At 43.7% G+C, this 25,155-nt stretch overlaps 1 protein-coding gene across 1 annotated transcript in view; it reads right to left on the bottom strand.

Annotated features, from left to right (window-relative positions):
* The window catches only part of SLC38A1 (solute carrier family 38 member 1), a 43,301-nt gene extending 18,543 nt beyond the window's left edge, over positions 1-24,758 (bottom strand). The window contains exons 1-5 of the mRNA XM_040061557.2: positions 24,504-24,758; positions 15,474-15,686; positions 7,230-7,305; positions 6,544-6,659; positions 1,576-1,649 (exon numbers count right to left, since the gene is read on the bottom strand). Coding sequence (XP_039917491.1) covers positions 1,576-1,649; positions 6,544-6,659; positions 7,230-7,305; positions 15,474-15,592 — 385 coding nt within the window. The 5' untranslated portion in view covers positions 15,593-15,686; positions 24,504-24,758. The remainder of the gene's footprint in view (positions 1-1,575; positions 1,650-6,543; positions 6,660-7,229; positions 7,306-15,473; positions 15,687-24,503) is intronic.
* Between the last annotated feature and the right edge of the window lie 397 nt (positions 24,759-25,155).

The raw sequence follows: 25,155 nt of genomic DNA on the forward strand, positions 1-25,155 counted from the left end.
CTTTTCAGCCAAGCACCTATCCATGCAGCCAAACCTGCCCTTTGCAACTAAATAGGGAGCTCTCTCGTAATTTCTAGGGCTGAAAATTATGTAGGAATGTTTTCCTGACTTCTATAAATGTTATTGTTGGCTACCAGTCACTTCAGAGATGAAAGCTCTTAATGAAAGTATTACACCCCTTTAATGAGTCTGTCTATATCCTGAGTGGCATGTTAAGTTCTGATATCCTCATCCCAGCATATTAAATTTAGCACCTGCAATGAGAGGAACATAGAAAGGCTCCTCTCCAGAAAAAACCCAGCACAGCAGGATCCACAAGTCAGACCTGGCAGCCTGGACACACACTACTGCCATTCTGCAGTTCTGCTTGCCTTGACTGCATGATTAAATGAGGACAACCACCGATTTAGAGGATCATTTATGGCTTCTAATGACAAAGCCTTAATTTGTGAATTCTTAGTGTTGTATGTTTTTGGTAAAGCAGGCAAAGGTGTAAAATGTAACTAAAATTTCTTTTCAAATATCTGTCAAGCTTGTGAAACTTCGTTTATGTGTTGGGTTTTTTTTGTTTTGTTTTGTTGTTTTTTTTTTTTTTTACTTGGCTGTGGTGTAGGCTGATAAAAAGACTGGGCATTGTGAAAATGGCAAGATACAGAGGAACACAAAGAGAAATACTGCAGTTGTTACACTGGGCAGATGATTTTTAAAATGTAACCCATTATCTGGTTTTCTCTATATTACCTTAAAGCTGACATTTCTGCTTTGAAGTTTGTGTAAAAAGTAAGTCTGAACTTAAACGTAGCAGCAACATTGAAAACAGGACTTAGATTTTGGGAAGTAATGGGGCACAAATGGATCCCCATTGAGGCACCTGCACCTAGTTTAAATAGGCAGCTGCTGATATTATACATGCTATAACAGTAATCATATGTGTCCAAATTGCATGTTTAAATATTGCAGTATTCTTGCACACAGATTATTTTTACAATATGGCTTTAGGCATTGTTAACAAGGAAGGAGGCTCTTGGACTTCAGAGCACAGTGTCATTTGACATAATACTGTAGGCAACTTCTAATTTCTGTGTTTAGGTAGTGTATCTGAGTTACGGTTACACTTCTCTCTGTGAAGGAACTGTTCCCTTTTAATTTATTCTAAGAAAACTCCACCACAAAGATTATCAGGAGTTTCATACTAACCACTAAGGATAAACTGTATTTCCAGGTAAGCTTCACCATAGGCAAAAATTCACTATATTTCATTTGCAATTTGATTTGTAATGCAAAGAAAATATATGAGTTGTTCTTACTAGCTCAATGAAGATAACATTTCTGGGCAGCAGAGTCCATTCCTTGTCATAAGTTTTTCTCTTTACAGTGATGCCATTCTCCACTGCCATGCCATATATTCTTTAAATTCTTGTTAATTTTAGGCTTCTGACCCAAAGTGTGTCAGCCATCCTACTGGGTCAGCAAAGTGATAGAAACTCCATCTTACACAAAGCACCTGGCCTCATTTGAACACTTGTCACTTCTGGATTTTTACATTCTACTGAATGGTGTAGCATCTTAAATTACCTGTTTCCTTTGAACACATCAACAGGAGATGTATTGAATAAATAGACAGCAGTGTGACTGAAACCAAAAGCAGCCTAAAAAAGAATGGAAAATAAAGTTTACCATACGAGATGAGGTCTTGCAATATTTCATGTCAGGTCATGTTCCTATTGACTCAGATAATTTTTTATTCTTCTGACAATGCAAAAAGCCCTAAAATACATGTGATTCACATTCTGCTTGCAGTTCCACCGTGGAGGTAGAAAACTCTGCACGTAGAGGGATACAACCAAATAAAACTTAGCAGAGCTGCAGAGCACAGCCTCTTAGTGAGTTACATCTCCCCATATTGAAAAAAGCAAGAATAACGATGTTTTATCAGATAGGAATGAAGATTTATCAGAGCACAGACAAGACAGACATGTCACTTAAAATCCATTCTAAGGCTTTTTTTTTTCTGGAAGCAGAGTGAAAATTTAAAGTAAAGTCCTGTATTTAAGGACTTCCATACCGAATGGAAGCATCTTTTCCCAGGACATGTTTCATATGCTACCAAAGGGGTGCCCAAGGAGGAAGATGTGGGGAGTTAAGGCTGGACTGGCTTTCCTTGGGAGTGAAGGCTGCAACCAAAGGCTTGTATTTTGTCCAGGTAGGGATTCATGTTCTCTGACTGATGTCTAACATGATCCATAATTTAACTTCACACAGAAGAATTGCAGGAAGTAATGACCAAACTGTTTGTGTAGGGAACTTCCTGGCACAAATGATAATTAGTCAGCGCTGGGGGCCAAGTGAATAAAAGCACATTTTCTCATTGCTCAATGTCTTTAATCCAAGCACCATGTGTGTCTTCCTCTCCAACTCTCTGACACACAAAGACCTGATGATGTTTTCATGATGTGTGCGAAGAGCATTCAGACAATCTGTTGGCAATTCCTCCCTTTATTATGACAACTACCCTCCGGACACTGAGAAAAACAAGGCTAAAATTCAAGAGAAATCAAACTGCTGCCATAGATAGGCAGCAACACATCTTTTTCATAGGAATACATAGAAAGAACAGAATGAGAAGCCTCCTCCCCCTACGTTTTTATTACTTTAGACTGGAAATACTTTAGTGCCAAGTAATGACTGACTAGTTTCTTGGGGCCAGAGGAGCAAGGAGAAACATAAAGAGGTGATAGGACGAACTGTCCTTTCGCAAGCAAAGAATGATGGTTGACAATAACAACACACTCTTTGTACAGCCCTAAGGGTGTTTCTCCTTGAGAAGGTGGAGAAGTGAAGAAGACTTTGCTGGCTGAGGTCACTCTGGTCCATTTTTTATGGATTTGCTAAGCCCTGCTCCTGCCCATGTTCCCTGCCGAGCCGTTCCGCCCCTGTCTGCCTACAGACAAGAGCGCTCAGCCCCAGTGTTCAGCTGCTGGGGCTGACTCACTCCCAGCCCCAAATGGCTACAACTCTGCCTGCCAGCATCCAGTCTGTCTTAATATTAAAAGCTTCTGTTTTTCAGGCACTGAGCTCATGAAGCCTTTGCAGTGGTAAAAATAACACTCCCAAGCAGCCAGGTATTTATCTGATCTGTTGTCCTTAGCTCCCCATAGGGTTCCTACAGACACTTGGCATTTTCATTAGCACTGTATGAAAAACTTGTTTGTGCTAGGACTGTGGTATGGACAGGAGTATTCGTGCCAGAACCACCCCTTGGAAAGGAATGAAAATGTCCATGCCACTCGCTTCGCACAAATTCAAAACAGAAGCAGGGGAGCTTGCACTGCAGTCCCAAAAGCACTCCCCTACTTTTTATTTTGTCTGCTTTCAAAGAAGTGCTGGTAGTTACAGAAGCCAACAGCAGCTGCAAAAGTTACCTTCCCCCAAAAGAATAAACAATTTAGGCCAGGGGACTGATACAGTGCTGGGAAGAACAAAGTCCTTTTCTCATGCCACTGCTGTCTTCTCCCAGGTGTTACATTTACCAGGTAAACTGAAACCCATGCTGTCTGTCCCCTCTGTGAAGTCCCAGGCTTTGGGGCCAGAAGACCTGTGAGGCTTATGCAGTTACAAGAATTATTTCACTGAGCAGTTCTGAACCCTCTGAAGGTGCAGAGGATAGAAGTGCACAGAGTTTGCTCTCATACAGCCTCACTGTGGGCTGGTCTGCCAGCCTGCCCTAAAACACTGCAGGAGTTACGCTGCGGCTTCCTGACCCCTTCCAGACACACCCAGCAGAAGTGGCTGCAGTGTGAAACTTCAGCTGTAGTCCAATACTATTCCCAGTCTAACAAGCCCCTCTGCCTCAGCAAGGTTTCTCGATCATGTGCAGTGCTGGATTAAATGCAGGTTGAAACCACCTTGTGCTTGGCCAGCCCTTATTTCTCTGCAACATGATCCATCACTTTGGTCCTGGCTCTCCAGGATGAAACCACAAGCAGCAACAACTACTCCTGCCATCCCCAGGTAGTCCAGCTCATCTCTAACTTCCCAAACTTTTTGTGTTATCTTTCTACAGCAAAGTTTTCTCTCCTTTTTCATACTAGAAATGATGCTCTCTTTTGGTCGAGGCTGTAGTTATCAACAACACTGGGATTAAGTTCCTCTGAGTTCCTACCCTCAGTAATTCTGCCTGGAAAGTATAATGCTTTGTTATGGCACTGTTAAAGCAAAAAGATGTGTCATTGTCACGTTTATTTTGCACATCTTATGCCCAGGATATCAGATCTGAATTGATCCAGATGTTCATGGCAGTGTACACTTCACACTGCAGGAGCCCAGAAGCTGTGAGAGTGGAAATCAGGCAGGGTCTGCTTTGTTAGTGCTGAAAATGCTCTCCCTTAATTTTTCTGTATCTGCAGAATTTTCAGGGATGGTGCATGCCAATACTGGATAAAGCAACCTAGAACCTTTCCAGAATTGTGCTACTCAAAAGCAGTGAATTTAAGAGCTTTCTCATGTGCAAAAAGCAGTGAAAGCATTGTTAGGTCTCTAATCACCTGCAAAGCAGAAATTATCTACCTGTGACAGTGACAGCAGAACTATACATTTATTGGAAAAATGAACTGAATTAGAGCATAAGAAAAAATCTATCACTAATGGACTAAGTTAAATGCTAAGATTATGGCATGAGAGCATAACATTTAAAGCAGTTCAACTTTCAAGCATAACTACAGACACCATGTTAGGATCCCACATCTTCAGGCTTCAAAGAGGGAAGCTCTATTAGCCTGCTCAGTTAGGTCCTGCTAACTTACTTCCTTTGATCTCAGCTGGCTGCTCTATCTCAAGGCCAACAGATCTAAAGGCATCATAAAGCTAACAAAAACTATTATCTACTTTTAAATACACACAGTTAATTCTATAGAGAACAATGTTGTCATTTACTGTATGACAACTCCACATTTGTGTTTGGCAGTTTTTTGTACAATGTGCACAAATCTACAGATCTAGTGCACTCGCTACTCAGGTCGAGCTCAGTCACCAACACAACTTTGCTAGAAGTTTCTCTGGTGTTCCCATCACCTGTCTGATCTACTTCACTTAAAAGAAACTGCTTTTTTACATCCTTTAGAACACATGCCACTTAAGTCTCATAAAAACTGCTGAAAGAATGAAAAGAGGATGGGATTACAAAAAATTAAATCAGTAAGGAGAAATTGAGACTGCTCCTTTGCTGAGAGCTTATTATAACAGAAGAGGTGACAAGGCTGAAAAGATGTAACTTCTTTTTCTCTTCTTAGAGTGATGCCTTTTCAGGACTACCTAAAAACAGAGGCCTTAAGGCATCAACAGCAGTTTGTACTCTCATATATGGAGTATGGGTGGAAAACTACATACAGGTTAGAGTACTGGGCAAAAAAAACAGCAAAAATAAAATAAACTCTGTCACTTTTCTGACAAAAGATGTAACTTCAGTCCAAACTAGCTTAGTGACAACACAATAATGAGATGTTCTACACCCTTAAAGTAAATGGATTAATTCCTTTGATTACTCCCAGATTTTACCCAAACACAGCAAACTGTAAGCCCTCAGCATGGATCTAGCTATCCTGGCACAAAACTCCAGAGCAGATGGTTATAGGTACCACTTTGGCCATCTACTCTGCTTTATACAGGGCTCAAATTATATATTTCCCAAAATCCTAAGAAATGACAAAAGTTCTATATTTTTAGATTTGACATTCAAGAAATGACATCTCCTTAGAGCAATCTGTAAACTCAGTAACTATGTTGAATAGCTCTGAAATATTGTAAATCATTGTATTTCTTCCCTCAATTAACATTTATCATTGAAATCTCCACACAATTCCCAACTGATTTCTTAACAATCACTTTTCAAAATGAAACGTCTCATACTGAGATCCAGAATAACACTGTCTTAGTCATTCAATGGCACTGTTTCATTTCCAAACTATTAAATTCTCCTTTCTAAAAGCCTCTTTTTTTTTTTTTTTTTTTTTCCCTGTAGTTAAGTAGTCTACCTCAGTTCTTTTCTATACTACAATTTTGGCTATATTTCAAGGAATTTCAAGGACTCTCACTGAAGAGACTGTGAGAGTGAGATGAATATATTATATGTAACATATAAAGGAATATAAATATTCTTGGTTAAAATAAAGTTTATTGCACCATGCTTTGAAGAAAGCTCTGGAGATCCTGTGACACAAGTAAGAACTGGGTACTAACCCACTGCAACTATTACTACTGAATATTTTTGATGTCTGTGTAGCTTGCAGATTACAGGAAAAATCCCTGTCTAGGTCTGCAGTAAATAACATGGACTTAATTTTCTCTAGCACTACAAGTAGTGGCTTTTTCCACAAAAACATTTGACTGAAAAAAAGATGTCTGAAACTTGTAGCTAATATTTTCAGGCTTGAATGCTGTACTTGATTACACGTGGACTATAAATCCCTCCACTTGCTGGCAGTGCGTGCATTCTCTAAACACAGTGAAATTCCACGGAGATCAGCTACTCACCACATGAATACTTACAGAAAAAGGAGTATCCCTGTGTTGGCCAAGGCAAAAGCAAGACCTAAAATCCCACTGCCCATAATCGCATTGCTAAGGTTGAAGACAGACATTCCCAGTGAAGTAGTTCCTGGGATCTGGAGAAATAAAAACAGATGTGTCAGCAGCAGCTTGGAACACAGCAGGGAAATGCACCTCTGCTTCAAACCCCGTGTTCTGTGATGTATCTGATGTAAGTAAATACTGCTGTGGAAACGACTTAATAAAAATTGTTTCAAAGAGGAGAAAGCATGGCTGAACTCTGTCACAGCCACGCTGCTCGCTGCCCGACAGATCTTGGAAACTGACCTAAATGGTACAGGCAACACACAGCTCATACTGCACTCTCAGTTTTAAACCCCATCTTCCACTACACCTGAGAAGCATCCTGGGCATGTAATTTATATATGGCAAAGCCATAAGGAACCACCACAGCCTCCTGCCCACCAGAGGCCAGAGGGATTCCCTTGCCTCAACACAACAAATATTGCTTGGGGGCTTTGTTTTGGGGTTTTATTTAAGTGCTGATCCCAGGCAGTTCCTACTGGAAATTAAATTTAGTTATAGTTGTGTGTGCCCAGCACTTTTGAAGACAATGTCTAAAGGCCTTTCATACACACAATATGCAGTTAATTTTGACAGGGAACAGAACAACGAGAGAGACTTACATATTCATCGCATTTCTTCTTCTCAAGATGGCTGTTTGTGAGACTTCTTCTGCTTTCTCGATCCGAAATAAACTTGCTGAAAGAAGTCAGAGGATTTATTTCCAGCAAGTGCTTAGAAAATATGAACACATCCATTCTATAAGCAGCATGTGATTACAAAATAACAATGTATAAAACCCGTATGTACAAAGAGGTCAAACTCGTAACTGCTCAATGAGTCAGATAATGCCTCACTGATGCAGCGTACATTGGGCATCAATAAAGGTAGTATCAGCAAAAGATCAGAATAAATGTATATATATTTTGTATATATATACAAAATGGATGGGGAAGTAATTTGTTTGCACAGAAGCTCAGAGGAGATACTTCTCCAGGGTGCTGCAGAGGCACACGTGAGCAGTCCCCCCCCTGCTCCCAGCCCCTGCATGTGAGGTGAGCGTAACTAATACCACTCAACATGACAAGCAGCCATTCTTTGTGGTCAAGTGGGTTGTACTTAATCCTTTCCCTCATTATCAGGTTCTGAAGGTCCTGTGAAGCAAGTACAACAAGAAACCAAACAGACTTCTTCTTCTCTTCCCTATTGACCTCAAGACTCCTGGGCACCAGCTCAATTACTTCCTTCCTTGCCAGGCTGGAAGGTCCCAGGCACACAGCCCACCAGGGTGATGATGACCCCTCCACAGAAGAGGAAAACATAACAGCATCCTGGACTATAAAATCAAGAAGTTACAGCTCTTAAGTGGGGAACTTGGGACTGCAGCTGCCACTGGCCAGAGACAATCCCCTGTCCTCTGTATCCTCCAAGGATTATGGGAGTCCTGTATATTCTTTTACATGATTTTTAAGTCAATTTATCATTGTATGCTGATACAAAAACCCATAGATTAAGATCTGACCTCATCTGCTGAGGATCCAGGTGACTAGAAATTTTAAGTTAAATTGTACTATAAATTCTGTATTATGCTACTTATAGATTGTACTGCATTGATTCTGCCTGTTGAAATTCTGTGCCATTCTAATCATAAATGCTGTACTACACTAATTGTTAACACCCTGCTAAAAACTAAACCTTTAATTGCAACTATGAATTACTGCAATCATCATTCTGCCAAGGATCCCTAAAAGATTTCACCTGTCCCCTCACTGTTGGGTGGCACTGCAAAACCCTACATTGCCACTGAAACCTTAAGTTGCCACATAGGTTTGATATGGCTGGAGTTAACAGGAGGGAGATGTGACACACATGCCAGTGCTGGCTGGACAATCCTGAACCAGGCAACCTGCTCTGTTGGTACACTGTTCTGGGCTACCAGATTTCATGTATCTTTCAAAACTCAATGCTGAATTCATCATACTGCAGAATTAAACACTTCTGTGCAAGGAAACATTGAATAAACAGCTTTTCTTTCTCTTTACTTGTTCTGTGTCCTTGATGTATCCACATTTAGGAACTTACTGTCCCCCTGTGGCAGTGTTGGCATCCTTGAGATTTACAGTACTTCTGATTTGGACGAGCTGTTATTTTCTCACAGATCTTCTCTTCAGCAAACATTTTAGTTTGTATAAAGCATTCTTTCAGCTTTTCATCTTTTGAAGGTTTATGCACAATTAAGTCCCTGGCATCTTTGCTAATCCACAGTTGGTTCTTAGTCTGCACTGGCTAATACCTCAGCCATCGTACACGTCACATACCTAACCAGGGCCTGTCACCAAGTGTCAGAGCCCATTTTAGCTGTAGCTTCATTAAGCTGGCTCTTCTTAAATTGAAACAGACAAACCACACTGAACACAACCAGCAGCACTGCTGGTCCTTTCCCACAGTGGGAAACATCTACTGGACAAGGATGTATAGTTCAAACTGTGACTGAAGACTGCATCATCTCAGTACATCCAGCAGTATTCAGGCTGGTAATAAACCCATGAACTTGTAAAGACAGCTTGAGCAAACTTCCCTACTGCCCCAGCTGTGGCCTAATTACTAGTGATATGTATGATAGCACAGCTTCTAAGGCTAAGCCAAAATCATGCAGCTAATAATGCTGCTGAATTGGCTTCCACAGCTGACACACTGGGCCTTGTGTCTTTAACATTTTGTGTTTATGCTTTAAAACCAGGCCTAGATAGCAAACTGTAAGTAGTATTTTAGCTGGGACTTTTGCAATTTTGACTCCTGCCCATTGGTCTGCTTTGATTTCCTTTATGTCAATAAAAAAGAACTATAGGCTTCTCCTGCTTTTTTAAAATACTAACTTCAGCAACTAATTTGCTGCAAAATATAGACACGATGTCAGATTTACCAGCCCTAACACAGTTGGAATAGATGGCTGAACCCCCCCCACCGTTTTATGAAATGAAAAGCAACCACTTCTAAGACAGACTGATCTGAAATTAGCTTTCCACAGCTCACCTTGTAGGTATTTTATCCTCATAGAATAAAATTTCAACCTGATTCAGAGCATGTGCTTTTTCTCTTTCATGTCTGTTTAAAGCCCATCTCTTGAATGCAGGCAGCAGAGTGTGAACGGTTTGAAAAAGACATTCCAGTGCTCTCTCTCAACACCCTGCAGGCAATTTGTACAGGCAGGAGCACAGAGAAAAGTTTTGTCTCATTTGGATTTGTAACTACTCCTGGGAACATCTGTGGACTTTGCCTTCTTCTGTCATTTATGGAGATCATGTGTCATTTTAGATTTTGTCAATAGTTACGATAGAAGTCACTAGTCTGCTCCCCCCAGTTCTGCTCATCCCCCTGCAGCCAGTTCCCCCTTAATAATTACAAAAAATAATGAATTTGTACATACTATTATTATTGCCTTCTGGTACTAAAATTCCATGAAAATGGTTGTTAAAAAACTAATACATGATAAAGACAACACTTGAGTAACATTGCTTGAATATAAAAGTGACGGTGGGACTTTCCACTAGAATACCTCTGACAGAATAAACGGCTTCTGCAAAGCTGGTATCTTCCATGGTCAACAAACATGTTATTTCCTTCTGGATGGGACTTTGAGAGAACTAGTCTGATTAGATAAATTGATCCAAAGTACTTTCTTCTGAGTTAGTTTTAGAGTAAAAATGGAGTGGGCTTGTTGCCCAGCTGGGCTCCTCATCCGCCCTGCGTTTCCCGTGTCCCACTGCACTTTTCTCCATTTATGCTGTGTGATTGTGTACAGGAGGGCAAAGTCAGACATGGGAATGTGGGTACTGAGATCCCAAACCATGAGGTACATAGCACTGAGCCCAGCTTTCTTATGGAGGACTTCCCAGCCCCAGGATGGCTTGCCCAGACAGCTCAGCAATGATGCAGTACAGGGGGATGCAGGTTCTCCCTGTGCTGCATTTGCTGTTGCAGACAACCTAACCTGCAAGTCCAGAGGAGAGACCTGCCTTGGGACAATGCTTGGTGCAGCCATACCACATGAGAGACAAGTTTTCCATAAATGAAAAATATTACTGATCTTGAATGAAACAAAATAAATTAAATTAAGAAAAAAAAAAAAAAAAAAAAAAAAGAGTTGGGGGGAAAGTAATCCAATGAATTCAGCAGAAACAACTTTTATCAAGATAATGCTTTTTATAAACATTTTCTTTTTCATTTCAGCGTGGTTTTTTTTCCCCTAGAGCATATGAAAAGAAACATATGTTGGAATACTGGAATTTCTAGTTAAACTGTGCCATGCATCTGCTATGCTTAATGGACGTGCTTAGAAAACAAGCCATTCATTGTCATAGAATGTTGTATTTTTGACCTTTATGAATATGACACAAGCTCAGTGAAACGCCTGCTTACGCCGGCCTCTCCCAGCCCTCCCAAGGATCAGAGGCCACTGTGAGAGGTGCTGTGGCAACGCACTGTAGGACTGTCTGTACCATCAAAGCCTTGAGACTCCCTGACAAGCATGAAATCCATTTGCACTGCTTGTTGTCTTCATTTCAAATGCTTTACCTATCACTGAAGAGACACAACCTGTTCTTATAAATTTTTGCTTTCCTGAGTATGAACAGCTGAGTATAAACAGACTACACAAAACTTTTCAGATACATTAATGAAATATCCTGGCCAAGATAAAATGAGCTCATCGTTGTGATACATGAAGCCTCACAGCTGGCCTGGAAAGAATATCTTAATCTAATTGTCTTCCTGGTTTGATTTAGTGCAAAGTAGAAACTTAGCTTTATTGATAATGTGGTTTAAAAAGGATGATGTTTAACTACGGTTTCCAAATTTAATTTATTTAAGGACTTCAATGAGAAATGTTTGATTAAGGTGATACCCCCAAGCTAACCACTTTGGCTAAGCAGAGTTAGCCAAAAACCATTTAGCCATCTCAGATACGTTTAAACATAATTAAATTAAAATGGTATTTTACAGTGCCTTAAATATTTGTTAGGGAAAGCTGGTTTTGCCAAGATGACAGAACTTTATCCTTAGGCAGCTTCTTCACTGCATGCTAACTTAAGCAGTGGCAAAGATTTCCAGGGCAGGCATGAACAAGAAAGGAGGAAGCAGAGGAAAGCTTGATCTGACTTACAGCATGAAACTTGGACCAGATCTCAGCATATCTGCTAGCAACCTTGTTAGCTGAACAAGGGGTGCTGATAACTTACTAGCAGCCATAAACCAAGACAGACATTCAGACAGCAGCTTCCTGAGAGCATTCTCATAGTCATAGTTGAGGAGTAAGTTATCTAAATACTGATTTACAATTATGTGCAGAGATGGCAAAGTTTTATAGCCAGGAGACATAGTTAAAAGTCACAAAATCCATGTCTGGGTTTCATGCAAATATCTGAATTGACATTTTCAGAAGACATTCCCATTCAACATCTGCATACAAAGAAAACCCCCTCTTAGTACAGCCTCTTCAAATCAACATCCCCTCCTGACATATAACTATATATTTAGGCCCAGAAAAGGCTGGAAAGTCAAAGGAATGCATAGGATTCTTTTCCAAGATCAAGAAATATTTGGAATTTACAGCCAGACTTGGAATCAGCTTGTGGCTGGTGCAACATCTCTAAAAGACCCTCAAAAAGTGCTCTACATTGAGCTTGAAAAACTATGTGCTGAGAGAAAAAAAAAATTAAAATTAAACACAGAGAGCAAAACCAAACAGGCTGAAACAATAAAAAAGCAAGTTAGTTGAAAATTACAGATCTAATCTAAAGCTCAAGTGAAATCAACAGAAAAAGTCCCACTGATTTTGATGGAGTTGGGCCTTTTACAAGGCCCCACATCACATGCCAGGCGGCACAAAATGTGCTGTTCCCTGTGCCTGTTAACCTCTTACTCCATGGAAAAAAGGTATTTGCCAAACCAGCTATAGAAAGGGACTAACCACATCCTTCCAGGACGCGTTCAGCACGGGTGCAGAGCAGGATATGCCCACCTGCCGGTCACACGTGATGGCGTGGAGGTGCTTGCACAGGGCAGTGGCTGTGCGTGGCTCAGTGACAGCCTCAGCCCCAGGGCATGCTGGCAGGGCTGCACTGCTGCCAACCTGCTGCTGCACTGCTGCCAACCTGCTGCTGCACTGCTGCCAACCTGCTGCTGCACTGCACGTGTGGTCAGCCCCAGCTGCCTTGAAACTCTCGTTTGGACACGGAGGGGAACGCGAACAAATTGGGATATACAGGGCAAAACAGTCATGCATGGGATGCAAGTACTGTGCCACGAGTGCCTGGGCAGATGGCTAAGAGAACCATAACATACTATATCCTATAGCCAAATGATAGATCCTCCCTCTACAGGAGAAAAAAGTTCTCCACAAAGGAACAGAAAATTGTGGAATATGTTAATCTGCCCTAAGAGCCAGAACAGTAATCAGAAATTCTGCTTCTGAGTTTCTGACCCTCTTTCCTCACTCCACTTTTCCTCTTCCTTTTGCAGGTAGTCTGGATCCATCCCAGATCTTGTATGCTTACTATGCCCTAACTCCACAAAGTACACAGTATCCACAGGGGACCGGGCACTTACAGCACGCTCCTTCCCCACCCTCCATAAACATTCACTGACAATGAAACACCGGCAGGGTTTTTCCCCATAACAGCTACTGATGGCATCAGCCAAAGCGCTGGGGAGGCACAGCCAGCCCGGTATAGCCACTCCTTGTCTCAAGGATATAAATCCTCAACAGGCTCCAGGGAGTGAATTTACAACTGTCAGCCCCTAAGCTCCTCTCCTTACAACATGAACCAGCAGGAAAGCAAGCAGGTTCATACTGGAACTGTTTTGTTTTGGCAAAGCTGGAGGGGTTTTTGTCTTTTCCTTGCCTTTTTTTTTTTTTTTTTTTTTTAACAGAAGTGGTTTGTGTTTCACTTTGGCACTTCCCATCAAAGCAGTTGCATCAGAAAATTCCTGACCAGCTCTAATCTTCACCAGCACAGCTGCATTGCTGCGGTCACAGCACCACCCGCCCTGCTGGTGGCGGCCCCAGGACCTCCCTGGGGCTGGCGCTGGGGCCAGGCTGGCACTCTCCTGCCCCAGGACTTCCCTGGGGCTGGCACTGGGGACAGGCTGGCACTCTCCTGCCCCAGGACCTCCCTGGGGCTGGCGCTGGGGACAGGCTGGCACTCTCCTGCCCCAGGACTTCCCTGGGGCTGGCGCTGGGGACAGGCTGGCACTCTCCTGCCCCAGGACCTCCCTGGGGCTGGCGCTGGGGACAGGCTGGCACTCTCCTGCCCCAGGACTTCCCTGGGGCTGGCGGTGGGGACAGGCTGGCACTCTCCTGCCCCAGGACTTCCCTGGGGCTGGCGCTGGGGACAGGCTGGCACTCTCCTGCCCCAGGACTTCCCTGGGGCTGGCGCTGGGGACAGGCTGGCACTCTCCTGCCCCAGGACTTCCCTGGGGCTGGCGCTGGGGACAGGCTGGCACTCTCCTGCCCCAGGACCTCCCTGGGGCTGGCGCTGGGGACAGGCTGGCACTCTCCTGCCCCAGGACCTCCCTGGGGCTGGCGCTGGGGACAGGCTGGCACTCTCCTGCCCCAGGACCTCCCTGGGGCTGGCGGTGGGGACAGGCTGGCGCTCTCCTGCCCCTCCCTCTGCCGCCAGCCGGGCCCCCTGCTCTGTCCCACCGTTTGGCTGGCTGGTTTTGCTATGGGAATGGTGGGGACAGTGCTGGGTGCTTCTTCCCGCACCTGCCACCAAGAACCTTGTCCACCCACGCAGCTGCGAGTCCCACAACTGACTCTAACCTCCCCTGGGAAAAAACAGCTCTGAATTCTGTTTTAACACTAGAAAGTGAAATTTTCATGTAGCTGGAGAGGATGCTGCCAACAGGAAGAAAAGGCAAGAGAAGAAGTTTTTAAAGATCATACAATAGGTGGTGGCAGCCCTGCAGAAGGGAGCAGAATGATGTGCTGGCACAGGCTTCCCGGCAGGGCTGGATCCCTACCCAGGCACTGACTGGCCCTGTGCTCCACCTTGGTTTGCAATATTTGAACAGGAACTTTGATCAAAAACAGAGCTTCCTATTTCACAGCTCACAAAATACAAACAGGGTCTGTCAGCAGGTCTTTGCTGGATGGCTCAGCACCTGTTGGAGGCTGGCAGGATGGGCTGGAGAACTGCTGTCTGGTGGAAAAGGCAGCTCTTCAGAAATGACTGTAAGCTTAGAGATAAAGCCTAATAATTGTATCGGTAATAACTGTAATTACCAATTTTCACCAATATTGATGGATTTTTAAACTTGATCTGAGTTAGGTGTAAGACTCTGTTTTACCCTCTTCTCACCACCTCTGCCTTAAGCGAGCAAACCGCTGCTCGGTTTATCTTGCCAAATGGCAAATACAGACTGGAACTACATTTGCTGCCAGCCACAGTAGCTATGACTCCCCAGAAGCTTGGATACATGGAGGTGGCAAGAGGAGTTAAAATTGACATATCAGAGATCAAAGGTCAAATAAGAGCCTTCCCCAAAATTATGCCATCGTATTGTTATTACTTTTTTGCTGCATGCAAGCAGACATGTAAAATTTTTGGCTTTTTGCTGCATTATATGTTTGTGAATTGTATTAGACTAATTTGAAAGATTCAAAAAGATGAATAAATTGCTACTCTGTTTGCTTTATCTGCTATTGCAGCCTATGCCCAACAGATGTTACGTATGAAATTCAAATTACATCTTCAAATGGAGCATGACTTGGTAATGAATAATTCAAGACATACACTGAAAATTAAAATGCTGTTTTTAAACAGTGTGTTTCTTAGCAGAGGCAACGTCAGTGGAAAAATACTCACCTATTTATCTGGCCATTTTCCACCTCTGTGAAATCATTTGAATCATTGCTGATGTTATCATCTTCAGGGACAGTCATATTCTGCAATTCGGTCAGTTCTAATCCAGCTTTGAAAGGCATGCTGGGGGAGGAACTGTGCCTATCCAAGCAGTTCTTCAAATACTAGTGTTTGGTCGGTACCTCGTGGGTAAACTGCAGCCACAGTGTCAGCAACCTAAAAAAAACAAAAGAAAGAAATCCAAGATGTGTACCACCAATGGCAGGCAATATCACCAGGAGAAACCAGTGAAACCTCCACAGGAGAGGGGGACATCCATACCAACCAATTTTCTATCGTTAGCTGGACCTCAGGTTATGACCTGAACACACTGCAGAACAGCAGTAAACTCGTATGTCTTAATGAGATCAACTTCACTAACCTTATAAATTTACCCTGTCCTGCAATCAATCACTGAAGACAGTATTTTTTTTTTTTTTTAACTAGTGAGCAAACCAAGCCTGATTGTTTCAGGAAAAAAAGATTAACCTCCTACAAATCAAGGAATAAAAATTATTTGCTTGTCCAAGTCCCAGTTCAATATCTGGTGTTTGTCTTCTGTATGTTTTCCATTCTTACTTAAAAATATAAAATACGTGTCCATGCTGATGCTAAGTGGGATGGAAAGAGGGCTGGAGTTATCCCAGTACTCTGTTCTACTAACACATCTATTCCAACCTGTTAAGGATTTTTGGGAAAGCAGAGGTGCAGTGGAAGCTTTGTTTAAGTTTTTGGATGGTTAAACTTGTTATGAACAAGGAGAGAAACACAAAAAACCTAAATCCCTAAGCTCATGTATCACAGAAAGAAAGAGCAATGTCTACCTTGTGTCAAAGAGTTATTACCTAGAGATCAGGTGATATCTCCTCTGATAGCTGCGTTCCATAACAGCACAGAGAGTAACACCAAAGGCAGATCAGAGAAGTCTGCTACAGTGACATACTTCCTCATCAGCAATGCAAATCAACTGAAAAATCAGTATTTTCTGGAGTCCAACCACTCTTGGCTGAGCTACAACTCCACCGTGGTAGTGAGGCAACAGTATGTTACTCATAAACAAGCTCCTGCACCACAACTCTCTCAATTCCCATTTTGTGAATGAATTTCCTGCAGTATTGCCAAACAACTATTCAGCTTGGGGTACGTGGTGAACCCCCAGATACCGGATTAATTTGGGAATATTTTTAAATTCTCAGGGCTACCTCAAAGCCATCAAATTGCTTGCATGCAACCAAAGAGGCATGAGCATCCCCAGGCTCTTGCAGGGCGAGACAGGAAGATGTAGTTCACTTGTTCAGTTATGACATCTGCCTGTTTCAAATTAAGTTTACAGAAGCCAGTACTTCTGTTTTATACCACATCCCAACCACGCAGAAGACGGCTTTGCAAATGAGCAGTTTTTTCCTTGTAAATACTTTCTCAGAAATGCCATTTTAAAATTTACACGTGCTCTTCGCAATGCCTCAAGAGCCCACCCTGTCCAAACTTCAGGTGCCAAGTTTAAAGGCTAGCCTGAGGGTAACAGCAGGGCAGGATCCCTTGTCTCCAACCATATCCTTTCTCTCCAACCAAAGGAGCAGCTGAGCATGTGATTATGGTGGCAAACACCACATGGTGCAAGGATAGACTTCGAGCTGGGTAGTTTTCAACTCCTCTGCAAAAGAGATTTCCACTACAGATACCAGGAGAAAATTCCTCAGGTATTAAAATGTTGGCACAATAAAATATTTAAAAAAAAAAAAAAAAAAAAGAAAAAGATTTAGGCTGCTGATAAATAAATGCAGACTGGCAAACAGAAGGTGGTGTTAGCATTCTGGAACAATCTTCCTGGAGGCTGCAGTGATAAAATAGTCTACCTATTTTGGAAGAGAAGCACTATCTTTTTATAAAAGGATAAAGCCACAGGAGATGGCGACTGCTGAGGTGGCAAGGACCGAGCCCACTGAACTCTGAAGTTTCTTGTGACCATGAGTTCCTAAAATAAACTATTTCTTAAGAGACCTGTCAACCTCTGTACCAGGATGTGTGTGTCCCCTGGCATTTCAGAGCCTGTGTAAAGGTTCATCTGAGATTCAAGCAGAGAAGCTTTTCCTTTGGGCACTGTTTTGCATCATTATGCCCAGGAGGATTTTCAGAACTGCCTTGACATTGCCTGTGCTTAATAAATTCCCCATTAAGTGTTGCAAAAGCAGGTGCTGAAATTAGCAGCGGTGTGAGGTAAGCAGCGCACTGGAGAGCTGGCTGCACAGCCCACCGACGTGTGGCTCCAGCTTCGCTCTCTGCCCCTCTGTCACTGAAACACTACAGGACCAGACTGGCAGGAACACAGCTCCCTGCTTTATTCCCAAGGAATCTTTGCAGCACAAAAATGACAAACTTTGTCTGCCACCTTTTTCGTTTCAACCAAAACCCCGCTTCTAGAGAAAACTAATCGAATGAAGACTTTTCACAAGGGATGAAGTGATAGGACAAGGGGGAATGGGTTTAAACTGAAAGAGGACATCTTTAGGTTAGATATATCTCCCTAGATATAGGGAGAAATTCTTTACTGTGAGGGTGGTGAGGCACTGGAAGAGGTTACTCAGAGAAGCTGTGGATGCCTCACCCCTGGAACTGTTAAATGTCAGGCTGGATAGGGCTTTGTACAGCCTGGTGTAGTGGAAGGTGGTCTTGCCCACAGCAGAGGGGTTGGAACAAGATCGTCTTGAAGATCTTTTCCAACCCAAACCCTTCTACGATTCTGTAAGAGAGAGCAAAATCTTAGCACAAGCTGAAGCAGCAGCCATCATTTCAGCAGATTCCATGTTTCATTTAGACAAGTTGCTCCTGAAGCATCATGACAGTGGACAAATCTCAGAATACACCTCAGGTTCTTGAAAGGGTTAGTGATTTACTAAAAAACCCCCACCAAAACAAAACCCTGAAACAAACAAACAAAAAATTCTTGAATGAAATAATGCATAGCAATTCCAAGTATGAGAAAACCTCATCTCAGTATCAAAACATGAGGAGGATGAGCAGAGAGTGGTGGGGCTGGGAACTGAAGTTTTCACTGTCATGGAATGAACTCATCGCAGATCTTTGGCAATGTAAAACCAGCATGTGCTCTGCACCTCCACCGATAAAATTAAGATGATAATAGTGACACTAACACTCAGTTTGTGAAGGGCTTAAAGATTCAGAGACAAAGGGTGATATAAGTGTGATACATGGAATAAAACACTATGCATATCACAAAATTTTTGCAGTTATCTTAGAGATATTCAGAAAAGCTCTTTGTCACTGCTAATTACTCTGGGCACTCTCCACAGACAATGGAGTACAAGTGGTCACATGAATTTCATCCTCAAATCACCCACTCTAAACTTCAAGTTCACCCATGTGACAAATCACAGTGTCTAAATAAAATCTAAAATGCCAAAGGCTAGGGCTCCTGTCAACTAGCTTAATTCCCTAAAGTCAAGTGTCCACTCCAGGTCTGTCACTTGGCCTCTACAGCTGAGCCTGGTGCTGCTGGAGGAAAACTCCCCTGACCCATGGGAGGGGTCTGCAGTCACATTCAGCTGCTCCCTGCAATTGCAATAGCTTTGCTCCCAAAAGGAGATTCAATGCTGTGATAGCTGAGCTAAACAAGTTGCCACCTCAGGTGTATGTGCCACTAGTGCTCTGAGAAAAAAAAACCAAAATTGCTTCAACTAATAAAAATTCACCATATGTTGATACAGAGCTATATTGGAAGCACCAGGGTAATATTTGTACTTTTAGGCCTTTTCATTCAAGAAACTCTTTAAAGAAATGCAAATAAAAATGCTATGTTGGCAAGAGTTCTTAGGCTGAGCTTTATTCCTAATTCACATATAAAGAGAGTAAATAATCACGTGAATAGTGACTGCAGAAATCCCATTCACCTTGGTCACTGTGCCTACTACTCTGTCCAGCTTTAAATCGCACAAAAGGAAAACTTCCAGAGACCTGCCATCAAACCTCTCTTTCCAGACACATGCCTAGTAAATAATAAAGGACAAATTAGAATTTTGCTCTTACTTCCGATTGTTCTACTCAGATGGTCAAGCACTCCTTCGTGAAGAAGGCATCAACCCAAGAGAAAAGCAGCAAAGAGCTAATGACTCTTCAAAATGAACCTCAAGGATCTGTGTTTGGTAGCTGATCCAGCTCCTCTGTTTGGTAGAAAACGCACTGCTCTGGCCTAGCAGCTTAGCTTTCTCTTTAAACATCCCATGATATGTCTTGTAAAAGTCATTACAGATAATTTATTTGTTGTGTGCTCCTTGAAGAATATGGGAAAGATTACAACTGGTCACAACTTCAGGAAGACTGTGAGATGACACAAGAAGATAAAATGAGTTTACTATTTTCAAGGACACCAAGACCTTCACACGCCATTAAAACACATTCCAAGAACTGTGGTCATTTTCTCTGTTGACCTCTGAAACATTAAAAAAAAAAAAACTATATATCTATATATCTATATATCTATATATCTATATATCTAGATATCTAGATATCTATATATCTAGATATCTAGATATCTAGATATATATCTCCCTGCAACTCTAGTTTCCTGGACTGCTAAAATTTCACAAGAGCAGTAATGGAATCAAAAACTTTATGTTTGGAAAAAGTATGATAATACAGACAATCTATTCCTTCTGGTTCATGCATGAATACATGGAAGAGGTATAATCTCAGAAAACACTTAGCCGGAAGTTTTGTTTCCAAAAAGAACATCATCATTCCTGGTAGTAATCACAACAGCTTAATTCACATGCCTTTTTTTTTTTTTCATATCCTGTAAATGACACAGTTCCAAAAGTGTCATCTTAAGGCACACGGCTGCTCAAAAGCTGACCCAGTATGTGAGAGGCATACTGGGTCACCCAAGTGAGCGGTCAAGCTGGACAACATCATCTAGTCCATCTCTGGGTACGATTTTTGCAATGTGCCCTTTCACCGGGCACTTCATTCACTGCACGCTTCCCGCACTCAAACGGTCTTGGGGTTGGTAAATCTCCAAGACACGCTAAGCCCATTTAACTATGGAATTCAAGATAATTTGCTCAAAAGACAAAATGTGACTCAACTTTCTTCTCAAAGGGAGTTTTGCCAAGAACTCCTCTTGATTGGTTACAAGTCATCAGAACTCTGCATTTGAGTTTCGCACAAGCTGTTTTTATTCCTGCAAAACCTGAGATGTGATACGTCTTTCTTTGCTCATACTTTTGAAAGTTCTTTCAAAGAAGAGCAATATGACCGGTAAGACACCATGGATATAAATAATGAAACACGGAGACTGAAACTCTGCGTATGGACTATTCACTTAAATGACCAAAACCAAGAATAGGCTTTGTACGTAACAGTATCACACTGGGAGGCAGGGAAGTAACTATCTCCTTTTTGTTCTGCATTAGTGACACCTGACATGAGGGACATAATGCTCCAGACTCACTCCTCATCTACCGGAAGGACAAAACGGAGAGATTACAGAAGAGCCACTGAGATAACAAAGAGCTTGGAAATTAGACTGACTCACATCCACTGAGCAAACATCTGCAGTGCTTGAAATGTCACTGCCTCCAGCTCCTCAGCTGTGCCCCTCTGCAGCAGGCTGCAGCCACAGGAGCAGTGGAAGGAAGCGGGTTCACCCCAGCCCCAGAGGTGTCCCAGCTGGGCCCAGGTGCCACAGAGAACCACCAGGGTGCTGGCACACGCGTGTCCTGCCCATCAGCAACAGCGGCAGGGTGAGGGCAGCGTGGTGGCCAGAAAACCTTCGAGCTGCTGCAGCCATTTGCTTGGTGTCTGCAAGCCACCACCTCTCATCCCCAAGCTCCCCTCCCTCACAGCGCCCACGGCATGCAGGATGGAAACAGTCAAAAGATAAGATGGGGGGTGGGAAAACAAGTGGCAGAAGTCTTGGGAAGGAAGCTCAGAAAAGCACGCTATAAAGCTGAAGTGATCAGAACAAACGTGGATTGTCAACCTTTCTCTTGATAGTGCATGACCTTGTGCCGCAACAGGGAAATGTTCCTGCCCTGGCCCATCACCCTCCATACTGCCCCTCCACGATGCCATAAAGAAAGGGAAGAAAGTCCCAAATTAAGTCTCGACAGGCTACTCAGCTGATCAAAGGCAGGCAAATAAGAAACCATAAAATCCCAGTCTGATTCACCAAGTGATTCATTACTTTAGGCAAAACACTTAAAGATGAGCCATAAAGGAAAATGGTTTTAAGTACATTTTTGTTTTGAGCCCTTCCCAGTCAATTTAGGAAAGGCATTTGGCAGAGGACTATAGTCACATTTTTTCCCAATTATATTTCTTTGTGAAATCCTCTCGACAGTCTTGGTTTTCAGAAAAGATCCCACAACACACAGCCACAAATAAATGCACTCTTGTCTTCCACAGAAAGTGGAAATGCTGTGTGAGTGAGGCTTTACGGGTCACTGCAACAAAACACGCTATCCAGATGTATTTCTAAGGGTTAAACAGCAGCTCTGAAATTTCCCATTTAAATAAACTTTTGTACTACAGAAGGAAGAATCCTTTCTGTAAGTTCCTGTGTAACTCACTTTTCCTCTGCCCCGGTTTACAAGTAATTTCTCTGCCTCAGTTTTCTTGACTATAAGAGACTCAAAGCAATATTTAGCTGATAAGCTTGGGCAAATATTGCAAGAGTTAACTGCAAAACATGAAAAAGCTGCCATTTTTCCCAAGAGCAGCTGCTCAAACTTCTTGGATTGGATTAAGGTCACAGCAGTAAGTATCCATTAGAAAGAAAACTGAATTCGGGCTCAAAATGTTTAAATATTTCCACAACATCCACTTGCCTTCAAAATACAAACTTTTACATCATGGTTATTATCATGTTACTTGCTGTGCAGATTCCAACAGAAATGAGCAAGATGCTAAAAAGGGAGAGAGGAGCACAGGAGAAAGGAGAGTCCCATTTCTGCTCTGTCACCACTCTTCCACTGCTAAGAACAAGCTCCCAAAACAGCAAACACAGACAAAATGTAGGACAGAGACCCGGGAGGAGCAGCTTGCAAGCAGGAAGGCCGAGAGAGCACTGCCTCCCCTTCCATCCTTTAAAACCCTTGTAAAAAGCAGGATCTGGGCACGAAGGACAATTGATCCTCCACGTTTTACAGCAGTCTGCAGAAAGCCTGAAAGTCGGGGGATAATCCTCTTCACACGGGTATGTGCAGCTTGGTGCTCACTGCCAACAACTGTCTCCCATCCTCACCCAGCCTGGAGAGCCCAGTTGGTCCAACCACAGCATAAATAGTCTCAAGTGACAAGACAGAGGATGCTGCAGTGTGCTTCAGTGAAGTGCTCTCTCTATGGTGCCTCTTAAAAAGAAAAAAAAACCCAACCTTCCAAAAAGGCAAAGTCAAATAGGAGTCATTCAGTACGACAGTGAGGCAGATCCCATTTTAGTCGGTGAATTTCCACCGAGCAGAAGGCCTGTGCTTCCCAGCAATATGGCAGTTCGGAGATTTCACGCAGGTTTTGCAAAGCGGATTTCAGCGCCATTTCGGCAGGGGCTCCTAGCCTGGAAAGGGCAGTTACTGGTACCTATATCCTTCAGCAACAGATGGAATTTCCTTTTAGAGGTTTTTTAAACAAAGTTGGTGCTTTGGCAGCAAATGAAGTAAAATTTAGATAGAGGATGCTGTCTCTTTCTCCCCCTGTAGCTGTTTTTCCTTCTGATCTATGATGGTTAGGCACAGAATGTAGGGAATTTTTGCTGTTTTTTATTCCTGCAATATATTTTATCAACTAATACATCATTTTTTTCTTACACTTGGCTTTTAGAACAATGTCTGTTCTGTTATTTTGCCTTACAAGCAGAAGCAAAAGCCAAACAAATCTGAAGGTGAACAAAGCACAGCACAGGTTCCTATTTATAATTTGGACTAGAGGTTGGTAGAAATGCCCCAGAGCAGTCAGGGACTTTGAACAGCCTACGGACACGAGGCGAGTTCAGCTGGTGGCACAAGGAAACGACAGCTTCTGCTACCATAAAACCAGCTGCCAGATACAGGGTCTATTTCAGTCCTCCCAATATCACATAAACAAAGCACGGCTCTACACTCCTCATCGTCTCTTCTCTCACAAGGAGACACATCCTAGCTACAGGTTGCATTACGAACTCTGCAAAACAATGGCACAAGCCCCCTGCCACAAGAGCCAGCTGGACGTGCGCACACGTGAGCCAGCGCATTCACCCCCGGGCATTCACCCGGGCCTCTTTTTGTTCTCGCCTTTCCTCACTAATAGCGACCACCTCAGCTGTTACTATGTATTTACGAGCACCACGCACACGCGTGCGCGCCGTGGGCCCAGCCTGCATTTTCCGAATACCGTAAAACTTGCTTTGACCCCACGGCAGTGCCGGGCTTGAGGGGAAGGCAGGAACGTTCCCCGGGCACGGCTACACCCGCGCACCCTGAGGGGCTGCGGCACCCGCGACCCGGCCCTCGTAAGGGGCAAACTCATTTATTATGACTATTTTAATTTTTTTCTTCGTTGCCAGCGGAAGCCCGTAGCCGCAGACTGCCGGGTTTTTTGGTTTTATTTCTGCGGGTTTTGTTTGTTTGTTTGCGGGTTTTTTCCATGCCCGCCCGAGCAGTCGGCGAGGGCAGCATCGCCGCCCGCCTCCGGCGCGGCAGCGCGCCCCAGCCGCGGGGAGATGCCGCATGGCCGCCCCGGCCCCGCGCCCCCTCCGCCCGCCGCGCTCCCCCAGCCCCGCCCGGCTCCCCGCCTGCATTTTTAGGGTTTGCACCGGGCAGCACCGGCGGCGAGCGGACACGTTTTGCGGGCGATGGGGGAGGGTTGCGCAGACGGCGGGGACAAAGCGCGGGCGGCGGCGGGATCCGGGATCCGGCCCGCGCTGCGCGGCCGCGGCGCGGAGACAAAGGGTGCGCGGGGAGCCGCGGCCCCATCCCTCCGACTGCTTTAGCTGCTGCTGCCTACCTTCCCCAGGAGCTGCGGGGACCCTCCGAGAAGCGATCCACCTTTTCGGCCGGGATCCGGCTGGAGAACCCCGACAAATAATTACAGGGATAAAAATAAAATAAATGTAATCAAAAAGAAAGAAGGAAAAAACAAAAAGAAGAAGAAAGAAAAAGAAAAAGAAACAGGGGGGGGGGGTGAGGAAGGGGGAGAAATTAAACTGGCAAAAGATGCCCTTCCTCCTCCCGCCGCGGGTATGTGCATGTGAAGGTGGGCGGGCGGGCTGGCGGGAGCGCGCTGGGCGCGCCGCCGTGCTGGGCCGGCTCCGGGGCCGCGCCGCCAGGTGCTGCGGGTCGTGGAGACTCCGCGGGCCGGCTGCTCACACGTGTCCGGGCAGGGGATCCACGGGCCCCCCGACACGCCCAGCTCCCCCGCCGCATGGACCTTCAGCAGCTTTCTTTAAAACAAAACAAAAACCAACAAAAAACTGATTTTTTTTTTCTCTCTTTTTGCAACAGACAATAAATTTTCTCTCTTTTTTTCACCCCACGGTTGGCCACACGAGAACCCCTCCTGGCAGGCAGGCTGGATTTTTGTGGCTTGAAATGGCGACGGAAGATCTGGCATTACTGGGTTAGCCGATTTCCTGTTTTGTCATGAAAAATGTATGTTC

Source organism: Hirundo rustica, chromosome 4, assembly GCF_015227805.2.
Source record: "Hirundo rustica isolate bHirRus1 chromosome 4, bHirRus1.pri.v3, whole genome shotgun sequence".
NCBI lineage: Eukaryota > Metazoa > Chordata > Aves > Passeriformes > Hirundinidae > Hirundo > Hirundo rustica.